The sequence below is a fragment of the Halyomorpha halys genome, unplaced genomic scaffold (assembly GCF_000696795.3).
Source record: "Halyomorpha halys isolate HHAL.00 unplaced genomic scaffold, Hhal_1.1 Scaffold764.1, whole genome shotgun sequence".
Taxonomy (NCBI): Eukaryota; Metazoa; Arthropoda; class Insecta; order Hemiptera; family Pentatomidae; genus Halyomorpha; species Halyomorpha halys.
In genome coordinates this window covers 150,697-171,451 of record NW_027111457.1, presented here as the reverse complement: position 1 = coordinate 171,451, position 20,755 = coordinate 150,697, and the positions used below count along the sequence as shown (strand labels likewise).

Genomic DNA, 20,755 nt, shown 5'->3' with positions numbered 1-20,755 from the left:
TGATGAATGAAAAAAGATAATTAAAAACTATAAATAACAAATTATTTTGGGTTATTTCTTTGTTTAATATTTTTTTAATGAGAGATCAAAGGACCCATGAAAATTCAATACATGAATCTTGCTAACCGGCAAGGGAGGTTTTCATGTGTACCGGATTGTAGTTTTGTAATCATTTTTATATCTGAAATTCTGAATTTTTTTTAATTATAAGTAGTTTAATAATCAACCCAGTATCCCCCCCCTACATTGTCACATATCGAGTATTCGATTTATATACTTCTATATCTTGCTGTGAAATGAATTAATTTGTTCTGATGTTCCCTATTTCGTAATTGACTTTGTTTTTACTCTTAATGTCACCATGAAATGTCTTCGAGAGGTCGATTTGGTCCTTTGGTGGGAGCAATTGATGAAGGAACTAGTAGTGCAAGATTCCTGGTGAGTAATCTTTTATGAATCTCCTGTTGAAGTAGCAGAACCATTACAGGGTTTTATAATTTTATATAAACGTAGCTTTATTCAGGGATCCTTCAATTTGATCTGAAAGAAATGGAATATGATAATACTTTTATTTTGAGGTGCATTGAAGTATCTGTGAAACTAGTGATTGTAATTCTAAAGTTATATTTTAATATTTAATATAAGTACTAATTTAACACAATAGATGATTCTGAAGGATAGTTCTAACATCATGTGAAATTTTTGTAGTATAATGAAAACTTTCAAAACTAGGTTTTACTACACATCATACAAAATTCATATGATAATGCAACTGATAACAGCTGTTTGAGTTTATAACCACATTCTTACCCTCTTCATTTCATCACATAGTCCTAAAGATACTGTTTTCTGATTTGTACGCTATGCCTGAGTAATGTTTGAGTTGTAGACTCAGATGAATTAATATCTTGAATAGTAGGTTAGGTTTCAGCCTCTTGGGGTAGATGCAATTGAAGCTGATGATACTCTGATATCAGTTGGGACTGCAGTTTCACCTCAAGTGTAGAATGGTTTGTTTGAGAAAGTAAGTCACCATCTGATTCCAGTGGGAACCAAGTGTGTGAAAACTGTCAACTCTTCCATCTGTAGGTCTGACTGAAATATAACCTGCATTGATTTTTATGAGGTCCACTTCAATCAGTGGGTCCTACTTACTTTCCGATTGGAATTGCCTTAGGACCACTGGTCCCAAGCTGAGCTGCCATGTGGGGAATGATGTACTTGTTTTCTAATGTCATGGCATTGAAGGCTGTACTTAGCAATGATCTCATACCGTGTGAAGCATCAATGACAGTGAGCTCCACTGATCAGTTCTTAGTCCACGGTTTTATAGGTCAACCTGAGAGTACTCCTAATCATCTTTTTATATCTTTTGCTCTGACCATTTCTGCAGGATTATCTGGAATAATCTAGCTTGTTGAACTCCTTGAGTGTGTAGGAACTGTTCCTGCGATATGAAAGAGTCCTTTTGAATGAACATTTGTTGGCATTCTTAAAGGCAAGAAACATTTGGTCAAGTGTTTAAAGGTGGTGGCAGCTGATATGTTCAAGCATAGGAATGTAAACCGGTAACGGCTAAATTCTTATTTTGTTCTCGATATTTGATGCTTTCACATTGGATATTCAAAATAGGCAGTTCTATTGGTAAACCTGTCATGCATTTAATTGAGATTTGAAGTATATTTTTAGGTTGAACTTGAATTTTGGATATTTCATATTTGACGATTAACCCATTCATATTTTAATAATTGTTCGCCCTAAATGTGGTTTACTATTTATTATTAATTTTTTTTTTTTAAGCTGAATTTATTTATAAATTTTGTTCCTTAGTTGACCTATTTTCAATTTATTGGCTATTAAACATGCGGTCCTCCCCTCTCTCTTGTTCTTGCCAAGTTATTCCTCAGCAAATGTCTGGGCAATCATCGTCTGATAATCTTTGAATCATTAGTGTTTTGACATAGAAAACGATATGTTTTTCTCCTTACAAACTAACTATCAATTGGTTGACTATCTGGTTGTGAATAGTGTGTATGTGATAATCTAACTTGGCATTATCCAAGTTATTTGTGATTCCATTGAATATTTTTCTTATTATTTATATTGGTTTAATTATTTATAAATTGAAGACCATCAGAGAAAAGCAGGTGATGTTACATTTTTTCAAAATTGAGTTATTGGTGGGTTAAGAAAAGCCCCCTATAAGGTCAAATATACATTGGTTCTACATATTTTTTAAAAAGTTTTTGGGTTTATACCTAAATATAGGTTTGAAAAATAATTATACAAAAGAATAAATGGCTATGTCTATAAGTAAAGAAGGAAATAAGCAATGTCCACATATTAATGAAATCCCAACATTCTTATTAATTATTAAGGCGTATAATTTAGTTACAACATTTAAAATAAAAAACTGGAAGATTATTGATTGAACGTGTGTAAAGATGAAAGGAATATGGTCCGTGTGCGGTCCAAAAAACTGAAATAGTAGAATTATACTATTTGAGTTTTTTTGACCGCACCCGGACCATATTCCTTTCATCTAAAATAAAAAAGTGCATTTTTTTTTTTTTTTCTTTTTTTTTTTTTTAAGGAACCCTCAAACTTTGAGGCTTTTGTTTAACTTGGATTTAAGTTTTTTCGAGAACACCCGTTTTTCCCAAAAACTTGATGGTGTTTTCGAAAACTTCAATTATTTATTTAAATCAATTTCTCTTTTGCCGTGGGATTATCTTATCTTATCCATTGTTTGTTAACTTATTTGGATTCCAAATTGTAATAGGAAGTTTATGTTGTTATACTCGGGATTTGCATTAATAATTGTATTTTTTGTTTGTCTAGGTATTTGTCGCTGACACAGGTGAAGTTTTGACTTTTCATCAAATAGACATAAATCAAATATGTCCATATGAAGGTTGGGTTGAGCAAGACCCTCTCGAAATCTTACATTCTACCATCGAGTGTATAAATGTTACAGTTGATAATCTAAAAAAATTGGATATCAATCCAAATGATATCGTTGCAACGGGTATCACAAACCAGAGGGAAACAACTATAGTTTGGGATCCTGTGACAGGAGAACCATTATATAATGCTATTGGTTAGATAATTTTTTTTTTTATATGATCTCATATTTAACTACTATAGCAAATTGAAAGATTGCTTGAAATTATATTTGCAAGTGTGATGAAAATCTTGTATGATGGATAGTGGTAGAAACTGTTTGTTGTATATTTCAGATAAACTACCTTAGTATTTTTAAAATGCTGAAAAAATCACATAATAGAAAAAGTCATTAAACTTTACTGGAGTACTAAAAAAGATAGTTGGAGGTACAGTTAGGAAAGAAATTCAGAGCAAGGTAGATTATACTGCTTTAATGACCTTTCTTGCTTATAGCGTTTGCGATCACTTTCATGGTTTCTTGAGAGAATGTGTGTGCGCCCATTCCATTGACTGCTGTTTTGTTTCACAGTTGACATGCTTCACCCAAGTCTCGTCCCCGGTTACGATACGATCCAGAACTGCATTACTATTTGTGCTGTATTTTTGGAGAAAGGTCAGTGCTGCAGACAGTTTCTGTTTCTTATGGTCTTCTGTTAGGATTTTCTGAACCCACTGAGCACAAAATTTGTGGTAACCAAGCTTCCACAGCACAATTTCATAGGGAAAATGTTCTGACAGTTCTGTAATCGTGAAACGACGGTTTTCACGAATGTTGTCATTGATTTGGATTGCCAGGTCATCAGTCACAAGGTTAGGCCTACTACTGCGGTCCTCATCATGAACACTGGTTCGGCCATTTTTTAATCAATGCACCATTGTCTCACTCCACTATCACTCATTATCCTCTGCTCATAAACATCACAAAGCTGACTAAAAATTTCAATTGGCTTGTTGTTTTTCAAGCCAACAAAAACCGAATCACAGATCGCACTTCTCAAGTGGCAGGATTTTCTATTGCAGGGCACATTTTGACGACACAGAGAGCAAAGTGAGGAATGCACAGTCCTCACGCTACAACAGCTAGATGCGTACTGAATGTAAGAACGTTCAGACCCCAAGATGGTGGCTCTACCCCCACCCATCACACCGATAGGCCAAAACGTCTGTACTTTCTGGACAGCCCTCGTATTAACTCTCCCAGGTGAGAGTTAAGTCATACCCTTCCTGGGTTTTGTCATGATACCTGCCCTTTCCATGAATTGGGGAATAAAACTGGTTATAGAGTTAGTAGGGTCCACCTCATAGCTTGGAGAATCTTCTCCTATGGTTTGAAAAGAAAATTTATGACCCAGCTTATGCCAATTGAACCTGGACTATATGCATGAATAATGAATTAAGAAGAGTCTATAGTCTTATGGGCTGATAATATGTAATAGTAAAACTCTATAATATATAATAATAAAACTTAATTATTTATTGGATCACCTAATCCTTACATTGATTCTACACTATTATCAATATGAGAACTTGTTCATAATTTCAGTTAATTGTGCTTGATTTTTAATGCAATTTTTGTTTAAGCTTGTTATTAGAAAACAAGAAAATGAAACCAACACATAATAAAACAGCTAAAAAAATGACAAAATAAAAATCAATATATATATATATATATATATATATATATATATATATATATAAATTAATACTGGATTTACAGAAAATTAACTTCACCAAAAATACTAAAAATTATCATCCTTTAATTAAATTATTGTAAATTCTTAAAGAAATTGAGCAAAAACATCCAAATTCAAAATAAATATATTAAGAGAAGTAAAATGGAAAAGAATCGAGCTATCTTCACCAATATTAATACAATCTATAAAAAGATAAATCTTAAAAAATATAAGCATACTGAATTTTATATAACAGATAAATTTTATAAATACAACTTATAAAGGACAAAATATTCTAAAACAAGTAAGTTACATGATCTTAAAAAATCAAGGAATCAATTAGATAAAGATCTCCAAAATGGTTTTAAAGAAGTAGGAGAACATATATTTTTAGAGCAGAGAAGAAGTCAAAACAGTTAATCTTGGTATTCTCAATATATAACCTTTATTAATAAATAGTCTACGACTAAAACTTTGCTTATAAATACTGTTAACCAAGCAAAAAAGAGTAGAAGAATAGAATCCATGACGAATTATCATAACCAAAGAACCAACAAAGCTATAAGATTAAAAAAAGAAATTCTTTTTATATAAGGTAAGTGATGTATAAATGGTTTAGACATCACATGTCATACTAACGAACATGGCATAACTTGTTATTTGTATAATCAAGATATTTTTTGTTTCTTTGGAGATATTCTGAGATTATTTTTGTGCTATTAATTATTTTAATTTTTACTAGTTATAAAGTAACAGTTAAAAGATTTCAACAAAGTTTCAGTTCCTCAGGTCTGATATTCATTATTCTTATTCTGAATTAAACAAATCTTAAGTAATGAACATGAAAATTCCTAATGTCGATATAAAATTAAGGCATGCTGTAAATAAACGATATAATGGCCCTATTTTCAAGATAAACAATTGTGTAATTGACCATTGTCCAATTAATTCCATGCCCAATCATAGAATGAAAAGTTCTAAAAGGGTAGCGAGGATAAAAAATATTTTTTTGAATAGTATTGAAAAAATATTCCAATTATTATATTTTTTATAACATCTCTAAAATTTGTAATCATTTAAAAAAATATTATTATTCTATTTCAGTTTGGCTGGATATACGTACTAAAGAAACTGTTAATAAATTGATTGAGCAATCTCGGGAGAAGAATGCTGAATGCATTAAACATCTGTGCGGGCTTCCGATAAGTACTTATTTTAGTGGCACTAAACTGCGTTGGCTTATTGACAATGTTCCAAGAGTGGCTGAAGCTGTTAATAGAAAAAGGTGCCTGTTTGGAACTGTGGATTCTTGGCTTATATGGGTATTATTCTTTTTGATTGTTCTTTGTACTGTGTTAATTCATTATTTATTTATTTTATTTGTTTGTGTAGAACTTAACTGGTGGTCCAAATGGTGGATTACATATTACAGATGTGACTAATGCATCAAGAACAATGCTTATGAATATTAAAACACTCCAGTGGGATGATTCTCTTTGCAAGTAATCCAATAAAAAAAATTAAGTTTTTTATCTTCTTAGTATCATTAAGAGCATATTTTATGATATTGATTTGAATTCTAGTATACAAGATTTCATTACAAATACATGTTTATTTCTATAAGTATTAAGAAATTTGAAAAGTCTGAAAGGTTTTATTCTAAAAATGTTTTACACCAATTAAATTTTTCAAATTACAGTAATTTGAAGAACTTGTCCTGGCTAAATTAATGTAATTTACTTTTTATTAAACGAACCTTTTTTTATTTTAATTCATGATTATAAATTAAAATTTCTCATAATTCCTATTAGATATGGTCTGGGTAGCAGTCAAAAAAGTAACTCTAATAATAAGAAAACTATTTATTTCTTATTTTTACATCATCTTATAATCCTATTATAGTTCACATTTTATTTCATGTCAACTTATGCTCCTATCCTGTTTACAATATTTTTAGTGTTTGTATCTTGTTTTTAGCCCTGATGAGACATTGCAAAATAGGGTGAAATGTCCGTGCATAAAAATGGTTTTCTTACTATTTGAACAATTTTTCTGACCGCCACCCATACTATCTTCCTTCATTAATTACATACAGTCAGTTAATAATCTTCTAATAGCATAAATCTTATAGTTTCTATTTTTTTTTTTTTTAAATCATAGATATATTACCAAGGATCAGTCAAGATGAATTAATTAAATATATTAGATCGTGTTAATTTATTTATTAATTGATGTTAGCATTAATTTGTTTTTTCTACAGCATTTGCTGTTCTGGTCTGAGAATCATCGCTTAAGCTGTGACTCCTCGTAAGTCTGACTTTAATTAAATTAACAGCCCATTCCTTTTTGCCAATGGTTATTATGGCATTGGCTTTGTCCCACCTATCTTTAATAGTGCTGTAACTGTCATGTGTGGGATTACTAATCTTTGGCTGTAGCAGTTCATCACAAATAGGGAACTGAAATCTCGCCAGGGCAGTCAGAGTATCCCTTTCAGTGTTAATGTAATTTTCACCACTAATAATCAATAAACCCTTAGTGTAAGAAAAATTCCTTGACCTGTCAACTTAGAGAGAATTTTATGGATTTAGCGCGTGGCTGGAATGTTATCAACTTCCTAACAAAACTTCATCCAAGCTTGTCTCTTGGTTTTTTATACAGATTTATGATGCTGAATAAAGGCTTTCTTAGTATTCCATCTACCTGATCTTTTTTCAGCATTGAAAAACTTTGTAGTGAGAATTCTTTGCTTCTTTAATTCACTTTTCACTTGGATACATTCCTGTTAGATTATGTTTTTACACTATGTATTCTAATGTAGTGACATATATTATAAGTTACTTTCACTTGTTTTTAAGATGTTACATTATTGGTCCTAAGGTTTAGGACTCTATTTTGTTCATTTATTTTTTTAAATGATCAAAACATCGTTATCCCTATTCTCTTCTCTATTAAACTTAGCTTTAATTGATGGTATGGTTGGTATAGTGGAAGATTTCTTCGATTTCTCAGATAACATCCTCTGAAATTTAATTTTTTAAAATTAAACTAATATAACTGCAAATATTTATTCACGGATAGTGATTTATCCTTACTTTTTATTTTCTTTGAATATTTTGTAGTATAATTTGTGAACCTTTGCTTTTTTATATGTCTTTTTCATTATTTGTTATTTTTTCATTTAATATTATTGCAATTATTATTTCTATCGCATTGGTTTCAAATCTTTGTAGTAACCTTGAAGATGGTCTTAATGTTGGTTAATATTATTAAGAAACAACTTTTTATTATTGTTCACCTTGACTGTTTCTCTACTAAATAATTTGCTTTTGAATTTTTGAGATTTTTATGATGTTATGGAATAGTTTTATCCATTAACAAAGGCAATCAATTTAGAATTTTCAGCTAACTTTTTGAATAACTGTTATATTTTTCTTTACCAGTATTCTTTTAAATTATTTCAGATTTTTTTCTATTCCTATGTGGGTACTGCCAAAAATTAAAAGTTGCTCTGAGATATATGGGTACATTGCACAATCTGCTTTAATTGGTGTTCCTATTTCAGGAGTAAGTTAAAAGTTTTAAAATATTAGTCTTTCATGTTAAAATGTTGGTTGTTAAGATTTTAATGTTAAAGATTTAATTAATTATTATTTTTGTTTGAGCTAAAGGTTCCAATAATAATTCTTAAAATTTATTAATTTAAATATTTTCGTGTAAAATTTTTAGTTTTATTTTATTGATGTTTATAGAATTTATAATTATATACTAAATTATAATGATTTTTGAAGCCATTGTAGGTGCTTTTTGGTAAAATAAAGTGACAAACGATTCGAACCAAACCATGCATGAATCTACCTTGAAAAATAAAATTAATATTTAACTGGCCAAACAATATCTCAACAGACGATGGGAGTTTATGGAATCACGCAGAGAAACTCCTAAAGAAAAGAGGATGGTTCTTAAGCTTTGTTGGATAAGGAAAAATCGGAGCTCTTTGCCGATCATCTTTCTTCTGTATTCATACCAAATACTGACAATACAAACACAAAACATGACACCTTTGTAAATCATATGTTACATATACCATTACACCTAACACTCCATCTCTCATTCACTACCACAGAAGTAGCACAGTGAATTAGATACATATCGAAAAGAAAAGCCACAAGTTATGACTTGATAAATGCTGAGGCGCTACAGCAAATGTCTAGAAAGGCTTTAATGTTCATGACAACAATCTTCTACTCTATACTTAGGACTACAAAATTTCCAATACAGTGGAAATATTCTAATATAACCTTGATTAAATAAACAGACTAAGTCATAAGCAACTCTTCCTCATGTAGACCAATAAGTTTACTTCCAATCTGTTCTAAAATATTTGAAAAATTACTTTATCCACAATTACAAGACATACTAACAGAAAAACAAATTATTCCTAATCATCAATTTGGTTTTCTTCAATCACATTCGACAACTCAGCAGTTTCACTGAGTACCTGAATACATATCGATTGCACTAGAGCAGAAATCATATGTAACTGCAATATTTCTGGATGTCACCCAAGCATTTAGTAATGTCTGGCACCAGGGACTTCTATTTAAGCTCAAGACTTTCATTTACCACCATTCTTCGTTAATTTCTTTCACATAGAATTTTCTCCATTTAACAGAGCTCAAGAAGCTATCTTCAGTGAAACCAATCCTAGCCGGTTATGTATATGAAGTGGATTAAGTTTTTTAACACTCAAAAACTAATTAACAATTATTTTTAAGTGTTAAGAGACAGCAAAGTGATAATAAAAAAGAAGAAAATACTTTAATTTGTTGGACTATGCAACAGGCACTGAGAAAGACAGAACTAGTCAGTCTCTTTTAAGAACTCAAAGTAACAAAACATGTATAAATCTGATTAGAAAAAGTTTATTTGTTATATAAATATGGTGCAAATATTTATGCTAATTTATAAAAATTACTAAGAGGCAAATACAATAACTTTGGAGATAGAAGTGAACAGTGAAATGTTTAATTAGTGATCATGATCCAATAAATACAGTAACTTTCAAACTAAAGTATTTAAAGATAATTCCTGTGAAGTAATGAATGGAAGAATTATTCAGAAAACTTATCAAGAAGGAATCATCTCAACAAATATAAACTCAAATTCAAATACCTACACCGTCTATACAGCTGAAATTCCAACCAATCCTAACACTATCCTCACCACGTATACTGATGACACATGTGTGCTCGGAGTTAATAATAACCCATTAATTGTATCCCAAACTCTCCAATCCCAGATCACAGCCCTCGAAGAATGGTGTCATAATTGGAAGACTAAGATAAATTCCAACTAATCCCATCAAATCACCTTTACCTTTTGTCATTAACCTACCGACTGCACTACAGTTTCATTTAATAATGTTACTCTTACTCCTGTCGAACAGATCCGCTACCTTGGACTACATTTGGGCAAACTAACCTGGAATCCTCACACAAGACTGAAAAGACAGGAAACTGCACGTCGATTTCGACTATTACAGCACTTACTAGGACAAACGGTCTAAACTTCCAACTCATTACAAAAGACTGATCTACATGATTGTAATAAGGCTAATCAGGACATATGGAATTGAGCTTGGGGCTCCACTAAACCTTCGAATTCCTCTTGTATCTAATCCTTACAATATAAAATCCTCAATGCTCCTTACTTTGTCACAAATAAAATCATACATAAAGACCTTAATGTTCCCTATGTAACTGATCTATCCTGAACCAGATATTACTCCTTCCATTATAAACTCCCTAACCACTCAAAACCCCTGGTTTCAAACCTTGCATCCTCTTCCATTCCTGACAATCCTCTGAGGCGCCTGAATGAGTTCTACAGGTGCTAGCCGTAAGTCCTCGAATACCGGAAACTTCGCACTGCAGGGTGCTAGTCTCTAGTCGCGAAGAGGAATGCAAGTCCTGACTGGGTACTAGCTGCAGGTCCTTACAGGAAAGAAACTTTGTTCTGCTAGGTACTAGTCTGCAGGGATAAAGGGGAATGTAAGTCCAGACTGGGTACCCAGCTCAGGTCCTTCCAATAGGATTGAAAGCACAGGAAAGAGGAGTAATTGAGAGAAGTTGAAGAGAAATAAAAGACAATATGCATTTTCAAAAATAGCACTGAACGTACTGATCCACTATGAACATTATTATTCTCTGCCTCCTAAGGAGGGGAATTGTGTGAAGTGGAAATTCGCACTGAGCTCTTCTAATTTGCTTCTAGTCAACTCTCTGGGCTATCAACTATCATTGAGAGATGTTACATGTAAGACAGGGATCAGGAGATTCTATTGTATTCTTTATTAATTAAAATGATACATTTATGAATGTTACAATATCTTATATAGTTACATATGTGAACTTGAATTATATACAAGGAATAGTACATAATATACAGCGTTTGTCTGATGTCAGTAGTAATTCCCATGTTAGCCGATAGGTTGTATCATGCTGGGCCATAGCAGTGGCTGTAGTAGTTATAGTATAGACCACCAGGTAGCGGTGTCGCAACTCTTCAAATTTGTGAATTTCTAAGTTTAATAGATACTGACATTACTTCCTTGTTTTTAATACTTTCTTCACTGTTTGTCTATTAAAAAACTTAATACTTACATTTTTATTTATAACGTACTTGCTATTGTAATGATGGAATTGTCAATCAAAAATATTTCTGACATAATTTACCATAAAAGTCATCTGACCAGACTGGTTAGATTGAAATTGCCTATACCTTAATGCAATATAGGGAGCTCGCTGTTCCTTTAAGTGTGTTGTGTATTCAAATGCCACAAACATAGCTAGTTACTTAAACAATGCTAATGTTTCTTTTCTATAATGCCTTTGGTTTATTTTTTTTTTTTTTAGTGTGTTTTCTATATGATTCTTTTAAAGTAAAAAAAATCTATCAACAGAGCTGTACTTAAAAAAAAAAAATGTTTTTCTTTAGTGCCTCGGTGATCAACAATCTGCACTAGTTGGACAAATGTGCTTTAACCAAGGTCAGGCAAAGAACACTTATGGAACTGGCTGTTTCCTGCTGTATAATACTGGAAAGTCCGTAAGTTTTTTTACTGATTAACTGCATTATTTATAATTGATGTATTTCCCCTTTAAACTTAATTGTAATTATTAGTAAATTGATATAATTATTTCTGCAGGTAGTGTTTTCACAACATGGGCTGCTGACTACTGTTGGCTACAAAATGGGTAGTAATGCTCCAACAATCTATGCCCTTGAAGGATCCATAGCTATAGCTGGTGCTGCAGTGCGTTGGTTGAGGGATAATCTTCATATTCTCGATAATGTTGCTGATTCGAGGAGGTTAGCTCAACGAGCACATCCTACTGGAGAAGTTATCTTTGTTCCTGCCTTTTCTGGTCTATATGCTCCGTATTGGAGGAAAGATGCCCGAAGGTAAATAAAAGAAAAATGTATGCTGTATTACATATGTATGTTTATTACCCCGTTTATAGGTTTGCCTAAATTATTTATTTTTGTCGTTAATACCATTTCTATTGTAAGTATTGGCATTTGTGTTGTTAGATTTTATTTTAAGTTCATTTACATTGCAATACCAAATTTCTTAGGGTACATTTTTTTTTGGTTGGCTATAAAAACAGTTCACCATATTTAATATTTGTGATCTCACAACAGTACTTAATAAGTGATATGCACTTGGCATTTATATACAACAGTATATAAAATTGGTTATAATTAAAACAAAATGCTAAATATCAAAACTTCTTACATTATGAAACATACATGTCAAATAATGTAAGGATAAAACTAAATATACTTAAATGTTTTTAAAATATGCTAAACTTCATTGTTTTGTATTGGTAACTTTGATACATGATAAAAAGTATTCTCTTGATTTATACTTTTATTTTTGTGTTTCCTGCGAGATTAATCATAATTGTGTATTTTTTTCAAAAATGATCGATGTTTTTCTTATTCCCTAATTTCCACTTAAAACATATTATGTTATAATCCCTTGATTGATGTATTTAATATTCTTTTAAATTCTATACAGCTTAGCCTAATTTTAATTTAATTTAATTTTTTTAAATTATATTATAGTGTAATCTGTGGCTTAACTGAGGAAACATCTAAGGAACATATCATAAGAGCAGTATTGGAAGCGGTTTGTTATCAGACTAGAGATATTCTTGAAGCAATGAATCAAGACTGTGGTATCCCCCTTACCAAGCTTCTTGTGGATGGGGGCATGACGGCTAATGATTTTGTTATGCAGCAGCAGGCTGACCTCTGTGGAATTCCAGTCAGTATGTGATAGTATTATTTTTCTTCTTTTTATTATTCTGAACAGTCATCAGTTGTGCCTGAAATAATACTTTTTTTTCAATTATTATTACTTGTATTTTGCCAGGGAACAAACTGAAGAGTTTAATGAAAAATTAGTGCACTTGAAATGATTCACGAACCTACTTCTGATATATTTTGTTGTTTCATGCAAGATTTTCTCCCTTGTCTTTACTAAATTTTTTGCTAGCTTTTAAGTTATAATCACTGCCACTGTCCAAGATATAATATAATTGAAATAAGTTTGTAAATATATTTTGATTGAACAGGAAATACCAAAGGCGATAGTAAATCTAGAAGGGATGTGTATGACCAAAACGTTTTCCAATTTCAGGCATTTTTTAAATATTGTTCGATTTAACTATCTTAAAGTTTCCTCTTCCTGTTCTAAGCTAATATTTCAAAAGTAATATGGGATTACTACACTCCCTGGGGGTCTTAGTGGGGTGGGTCTAGCGGGGAAGGATTCCCTCTTTTTTTTAGTTATGATCTCTTGTGAGATTGTGATAGTACAGCTATACTGTAAAATCTGAATTAATTTCTCAGATATATGTATAAAAACTTTACAAAAAACCTTTTTTTTCATGAACTAAGTTACTTACTCGATAAGAAGAATTTATTAGAAATGTACATCTGATAAACTCATAAATGCAACCCTGTTAATAGATTGAAAGAATTAATTACAAAAATTAAAAATACTTGGTTTAAATCCAGTGATTATGAGAGGAAATTTTATTTATTTATGTGATTTGAACTGACTGAAATAATGCTCATAATTGTGTTATTCAGTAACACAATACCTAATTAAGTATTAATTTACAGTAAGGCCATCAATGACAGAAACCACAGCACTAGGGGCAGCTATGGCTGCTGGCTCTGCGGAAGGTATAAATGTTTGGAATATGTCAGATGTATTTACAGTACCCTGTGACACTTTCTTACCTTCCATACCTGAAGATGGTAAGTTTGGCTTTATTAAAATTGTTAATTTTTTACTTCATTGTTGTTCTTTGTTTGGAAACTGGATTAGCCTAGAGGATGAGATATTAGACCTCTAACTCCCAAGCATAGGTTTAAGATTGTCTGTCATATCATATACCACATTGTACTCAGTCATGTCATATGTTTTTATTTTACATGCCAATGTTTTAAACTAAGTGTGTGTGCTATCACAAAATGGGAACAAACATACAATAGATGAGTTAACAAACTTTATTGAAAATAATACGCATATATCTATATATATATTTATTATTAAAATAAAATAAATGGAATTTGATATTTTTAACTTAATTCTCATATCTAAAAGATAGCTTGGGTTCAAATGAAAATATTTAACAGATAGGAGAATTTTATTTAAATTTTATAATATAACAGACTCTTAATCTCAGGGTTTTCAGGCATTAAGAAACTGACACTTTACTACTAATAACTCTTAAACTTAATTTATAGCTATTTTACAATTGTAATAAATTCTAGTTAGAAAAAAAACTAACCAATTACACAATCTTCCTTTGATGAGTGATAGTTCTTGATATCTTCTTTTCTATAATGCTATGTCCAATTGTCAACAATGACTTCCAGTCCTTCCCAAAAAGCTATGTCTAATTCTCAACAATGGCTTCCAGTCCTTCCTGCTTCCAGCCGACCTCCTCTCATCAGGCAATCCAAACCAAGAGTCCTTTTTCTTCGTGGGTGACTCTCTGATGTCTCCTTCTTTTTCAAGATGTCCATCCTTGAGCTAGAAAAGAGATGATGAGGATCTCCTCATCCAGGAAACACCATTCCCGCCCGTGCCTTAGCATTGAATGTTAAAAACCAAGTTTTCTTCCTTCCCCTTCTCTCGTTAGTTCTCAACATTGATTGTAGCTACGGTTTTGAGTTTTTTCTTATGATTTCCTTTATGAATAATTTTCTTTAATATTTATTCTTAACTTCTATTTTTTCTTAAATGTATTGTAATTTCAATTATGATGGGAAGTTAAAGGAAGGACTCGTGCCGCCATCTTGGCTTTGTTTTGAATAATATATTTATTATAGATGATGAAAATTGATTAGCTTGCTTATAGGTTTAATACTACAAATAAACATATTGAAATGATAAATCACATAAAACCTACTAAAAATCATTTATCATCTGTTTTATGAGTAAATAGTTATTTTTTATGTATAAATGATTTTTAGTAGGTAGGTTTTATGTGATTTATCTTTTCAATATCTTTATTTATAGTATTAAACCTAAAAGCAAGCTAACCAATTTTCATCAGTAAAATATGCAGTCACAAAAGATATCGTGCAAAGCCAAGATGGCGGCGCGAGTCTTACAAAAAGTTTGTTGAATCGCGGCCATGTTGAGCAGATTAAAATATTTTAAAAACTTTATTTTAACTTCCCATCATAATTGTAATTACACTAAATTTAAGAAAAACCACAAATCAAGAAAAAGTGCTTTTCCTTTCTACCTTACTTTACTTGCCATGTTAAGGTCATTTTGGTAGCTTGTCTGTGTGTGTTAGACCTGTTGAAAGCAAGCAAAACCTCTTTCGCATAAGCATAGGTAAAGGGATTTTCCTTTGGATACTTCTATTTCAAAAACGAATTTTCTCATAAATCTTATTCTCGAAGGATAAATCATAGATCTTAAAATATTGGTAATCATGGACAACCTATGTACTATTATTTTTTTCTTTAAATCTGAATATTTTAATTACTTTAAAATTTGAATTTGAATTTAGAGTTATAACTTCACTTTAGGAAGTTATTACTCTACTTTGAATCTCAATTTGTTAGCGATATCTGTTATTCTTCTAAACATAATTAGAGATGGCATATTTTTATATCTAATTTAATGTTTAACATATCTAGATCAAAACATCTTTAACTCAACTTCTGAATTGACTTTGTTTTGATCAAGTTGTGAAGATTCGTCATATACACCAACAAATATTATGTTAAATGATCTCTGTATGTATTGCCACAATAAAATAATAAATATTTGTATTTCTGCTTTAGAAAGAGACTACAAATATTCCAGATGGAAAATGGGTATAGAAAGAAGTCTAGGTTGGGACATGGAAACTGAAAAACTTACTAATCGTAAATATTCTAGTAAGTATTATAAAAAAAAAGTATGCATATAGAATGTTGATACAATACAATCTAATACCTGATAAGAATGAAGCCAATTGAATGATTTATTGATAGGAAACTAATCTAGATATTAAATACATTATACATACAATTCAATTTATTTGTACATATAGTGCAATCTTGATAGTGCGACGTATTCGCTAATCTAACAAAATCATGAAACTTATAATAACATTTTACAGATCGGTCACAGTGGAAGAAGAGCTGAAGAGAGTTAGTTATTGTTTTACATGTTTGTTGATTACTGTTCAACAACCTCTAAAATGATTATATTTAATTAATAATGAAATATTAATAAAACAGTAAACCATTATGTCTGCTTTAACCATTTATTTACAATTTATTAATTAACTGTTAATAATTTAGTAAACTTTTATTTTTGCCTTACTTCCTGATTTTGCATGACTGAGATGGGGCCAGGTGTATGTAATATTTGATAATCCAACACATTATCAAGATATCTCTGTATTTAGAACTCATCAGTCAGCTTTTGAGTGCAGCTAGGAAGAAAAAAATGTTAATGTATCATATTTTTTTAACAATAATTTTTACTTCTGATCAACATTAACACAATATTACTGCTCTTTATCAATTATGAGAATTCTCTTTAAAATCTTGAAGAGAACAAATAAAAATAGACATCAAATAAACATAAAACATAGAAATCTGGAAAAACAAATTAAAAGTATTCTGGATGGGGTTGAATGGATTATAATGCCTACTAAATGTGATGAGAGAATTAAAGACAAATCTGTGTAGGCTGAACTTTGCTTATTTTTTAATCCCGAGTTGCTTTCTTACTCTTGAAAGCCAAAGTTTTAAAATTGAAAAAAAAACATGAATGGAACCATAGACATATCTTAGTTGCAAACATGACCACTGTTGTTTAATGTCAATTTTCAAAACTAAATTACTGCTCCAAAAGAACTTTCTACTTCTTGTTATGAGAAACTCAATAAAAAAAAAAAAAATAAATATAAATCCATCTATTGATTGGTTTTATACTTTCTTCAATTTGTATGCATTATTGCACTCGACTATTTATGATTATACGTTGCTTATTACAGCTTTCAATGAACAAGAAATATCCAAGATCCTAAACGTTGGTAGATGATGTTGGAGATTGCGTTGAGAAATTATGAAAGTATAGTTTGTGTATTATATTAATCAATTAATGTATATAAAAGAACAAAAAAATAAACTACCTTTCATATTTGATTCACCCTTATGTTGCCATAAGTCGGGAATTAAACATTAGAGATCTGTCATTATAACTTTATTGTTTCATGATTTATTTAAAACATAATTTTTAGTTTTATATAAGCAGTTAAGATGAAAATAAATTGTGTTAAGTCAATAACTTGTATTTTCTTTCAGAGCTTGGCATTCAAGAAACCATTACTCGTAGCTTACCTGGAGTGTTTTATTTATTTACAACTGGCGTAGTTTTGATTGTTGCTAAGACAAGAATGCAGCAATAATTGTGATATTTATTTTGAATACATCTCTAAATCAAAAACAAGTGAATTTTTCACTCCTATTGTTGTAAAAGTATTAATAAATATATACTTATTTCTTTATTATATGCTTTTATGTTGTTTTTTTAATTCTAATTGAGTCGAATGATTTCCTCAGGCAATATGAATCTGTTTATGGATTTTCTGTTATTAATGCCAATAATTGCTATTAGTTGATAATTTTTTACTGTATTTTCAGCTAATGTTCAAATGCTTCATATATTTGCAATAAAAGGTGGAAATAAATCAATATTTATAATTGATATAAATCAATTTAATAATACAACCATTGCACACTTTTGTTGATGAAACATTTGGAAGCTTACCTTATTGTCAGTTTTATCAAATAAATTACAAAACGTTTTTGATTTCTTTCAGAATGGAATTTTATCAAGTTTTTCTTTTCATAATAAGGCATTTGACTTAGTTGAAAATTATTGTAACTCTTAAGTCCAGATGATACTGTATAAATTAAATTATTAAGTGAACCAGGGCAAAATGTACTGTAAATATGATGCTACTTAAATAATTTTGAGTACAAAGTATTTTGTTTTTTTAAATATTAGATATTTATTGGTCTAGAAGGTAACTTTCAAAGTGGGCCAAAACATCAGCATATATTAAATAGTACAGTAATATTGTGTTTTTTATTTCAACCCTTCCTCTAAGCCTGACTATTATAATAATAATAATGATAAGCTAGCTAGATCTTTTGAATTGTATGACTTAATGTGACCCCCTAATTCTATACTTTAACTGTGGTTAATTGAAGTGTTTAGCTCATAATTGGTTAATAACATGAGGCTTTGGGCAACATTTCCTTAATTAGGAGTCAGAAGTGGATGGATGATTGTTTGAATCTGTAAGAAATGGCTCATTTTATGAAAATTTCCACACTTGACATTCCCACCTCCAGCCTGAGTTTTTAAATAAAATTATAGTTAATACTGTTATGGATACAATGTTTATTCATGAATGAACTATTAATAAACATTGCATCCATGGCATTTTAGCTAAGCCAATTTTTGTCCAACTCTTCCTCTAACTATGACAATATCCTCTAATTACATGTTAAAAGTTCGAATTGGGATACTTGATGATTAACGTACACTGATATTAGCCTCCTTAAATCATTTCTAAATACAATGTAAATATTAACACTGCTCCTATATCCATATCATTGCTTTTCTTGCTTCAATAGTGGTATAGCTGACAATTTTTTTTGTATTTGATGTATTTTTTTGTTGGTATCGTATACTGGATTTAATTTGTGATAGCCCTCCTAGCTTTAGGATAGTCAACAAGATGACCTCAGTTCACGTTACTATCTCTGGAATACATCTTTTCAAAATAAAACAGAAAATTTCGATTTGTTAGAGGTTACTATTAAAACAAAACAGCAATATGTTCAATGCCAAACATTTTATAAAAAGGAAAGCGTATACTTTTAAGAATGATGAAGGATTCAGGAATATCATATCTACCAAAAATATGGCTTTTACAATGATAGTTACTTCTATCCGACCAGAGTATATATAAACCATGATTAAGAAAGTTTTTTGGAGAAACAATGGTCCTAACTTATCAAGTATTTCTTCTGGGATTTTGGAAAGCAGTAACTTCTAGAGACGTCTTCACCAGCCTTTTGATATTTCATGTAAGGACTACTAATCACCCCATCTTCTTAAGACAAAGAAGAGTTACCTAGGGGTTCAAGATCTTTACCTGAGGTTTAGGTGGAATGAGTGCCCTTATTTCCCAAAAAATGCATCCATCAGGAAAAGATAAATTATTTTTGTTGAAGTGAAACTTCTTAACCGATTTTCTACAACTCAGAAAAAAAAAATATACAGGAGTAAATTGATTTTATTACAAGAGGGAAGAAACTAAAAGGTTTCAATTCTAGCAGGATTTTTATATTGTAATAGGAGAGTAGGAGTTAACAATAATTAATTATAGTAATATGTTTGAACTTCTATTGGTGTTAGGAATAAACACTTAGGTGTATCCATTTTTGTTTGTCTGACTGTTTCTGTACCAAACACTTTCATATTTTTCAGGTAAATTTAGTTAAAAGAATTTCTATTTCTAAGGTAAAGACAATCTAACCAATTAAAAGATAAATAATATTAATATTTATCATTAAAATGATAAATTACTTTTAATAATGAAAAACTTACCATTATAAGGTACTATGAGAGATGGTATGACAACTGTCTCCGTATTTGCAAGACATATTGAAAATATCCAATCCAATGTTTTCATTTCTTTAGCCATCACAAACCAATCATATCAACAATTAATCATCAAACAACCAATCATATCAACATTTACTAATAATATGAATGATAGAGTAAACTATAATTTCACGAATGAATAGTATGATTAAAGAAAACATTATTTAACTATTTTGAGAAAATAAAAATGTTATTGTATTTTTGTAAAATAAACATCATTATTGATAAAATTTAAATACATTATTTCATTTTTAAAAGTTTCACTTCTCTCAACCAGTTCCAAGACTGCCTCAATTTATTTTTTATTATACATCTTAAAATGAAAGATGCTAAAAACCTGTTATTAATGTAACTCAGAATTAATAGATGCTCCTGAAAATATGAGTGGGAAAAACTGTAAAAGTGCACATTTATCTACTTCTTAAGTCAACGTCAGCTTATTTACTCAGTTAACTTTCAAGTTATTGGGTTCATTTAATTTTAGAATAGAAACCCCTTTTTCTTGATTGTTTCATTCTATTTTAGAATAAAAATCGCTCCTATTCAGAATCTATTTTTGAATTCTATAAGAACTTTTAATAGCACTGGAAAATATTAGTTGGAAACACAAAGCTAAAAGATATAAATTAATGTGTCAAAATCATAAGAAATAAACATCAAAATAAAATAATTTAATGAATTACAATATTAATATAAAAGTTAGATTTGTTTTCATTTTTTCTTTGCTCTTGTTTCAGCTGGATGATGTTTCAAATTTTACTCCTAGTTCTATCCTTAAAATTAAATCCGACTCACCCAGTTGATCATCTGAGAACCATGGCTAATGGTGACTATAAGAAGTCTTTTTTACGAAGAT

At 30.3% G+C, this 20,755-nt stretch overlaps 1 protein-coding gene across 2 annotated transcripts; it reads left to right on the top strand.

Moving 5' to 3' along the window:
* Nucleotides 1-109: 109 nt before the first annotated feature.
* Nucleotides 110-18,300, top strand: LOC106685995 (glycerol kinase 3). Of its 2 annotated transcripts, XM_014429058.2 has the most exons (11): nucleotides 111-438; nucleotides 2,842-3,100; nucleotides 5,724-5,941; nucleotides 6,012-6,121; nucleotides 8,084-8,186; nucleotides 11,619-11,729; nucleotides 11,830-12,086; nucleotides 12,753-12,958; nucleotides 13,818-13,955; nucleotides 16,008-16,103; nucleotides 17,523-18,300. In XM_014429058.2, the coding sequence occupies exons 1-11, from the start codon at nucleotides 367-369 to the stop codon at nucleotides 17,624-17,626; spliced, it is 1,674 nt and encodes a 557-aa protein (XP_014284544.1). In that variant the 5' UTR covers nucleotides 111-366; the 3' UTR covers nucleotides 17,627-18,300. The 2 variants fall into 2 exon arrangements, with proteins under 2 accessions (XP_066905591.1, XP_014284544.1); XM_067049490.1 differs by lacking the exons at nucleotides 16,008-16,103; nucleotides 17,523-18,300 and having other exon boundaries at nucleotides 110-438; nucleotides 12,753-12,954.
* The last annotated feature ends 2,455 nt before the right edge of the window (nucleotides 18,301-20,755 follow it).

Coding starts and splice junctions, on each gene's coding strand:
- LOC106685995 (XM_014429058.2), top strand. CDS start 367: ATGTCTTCGAGAGGTCGATTTGGTCCTTTGGTGGGAGCAATTGATGAA. Junction 5,942..6,011: donor TGGATTCTTGGCTTATATGG/GTATTATTCTTT, acceptor TTGTTTGTGTAG/AACTTAACTGGTGGTCCAAA. Junction 8,187..11,618: donor TTGGTGTTCCTATTTCAGGA/GTAAGTTAAAAG, acceptor GTTTTTCTTTAG/TGCCTCGGTGATCAACAATC.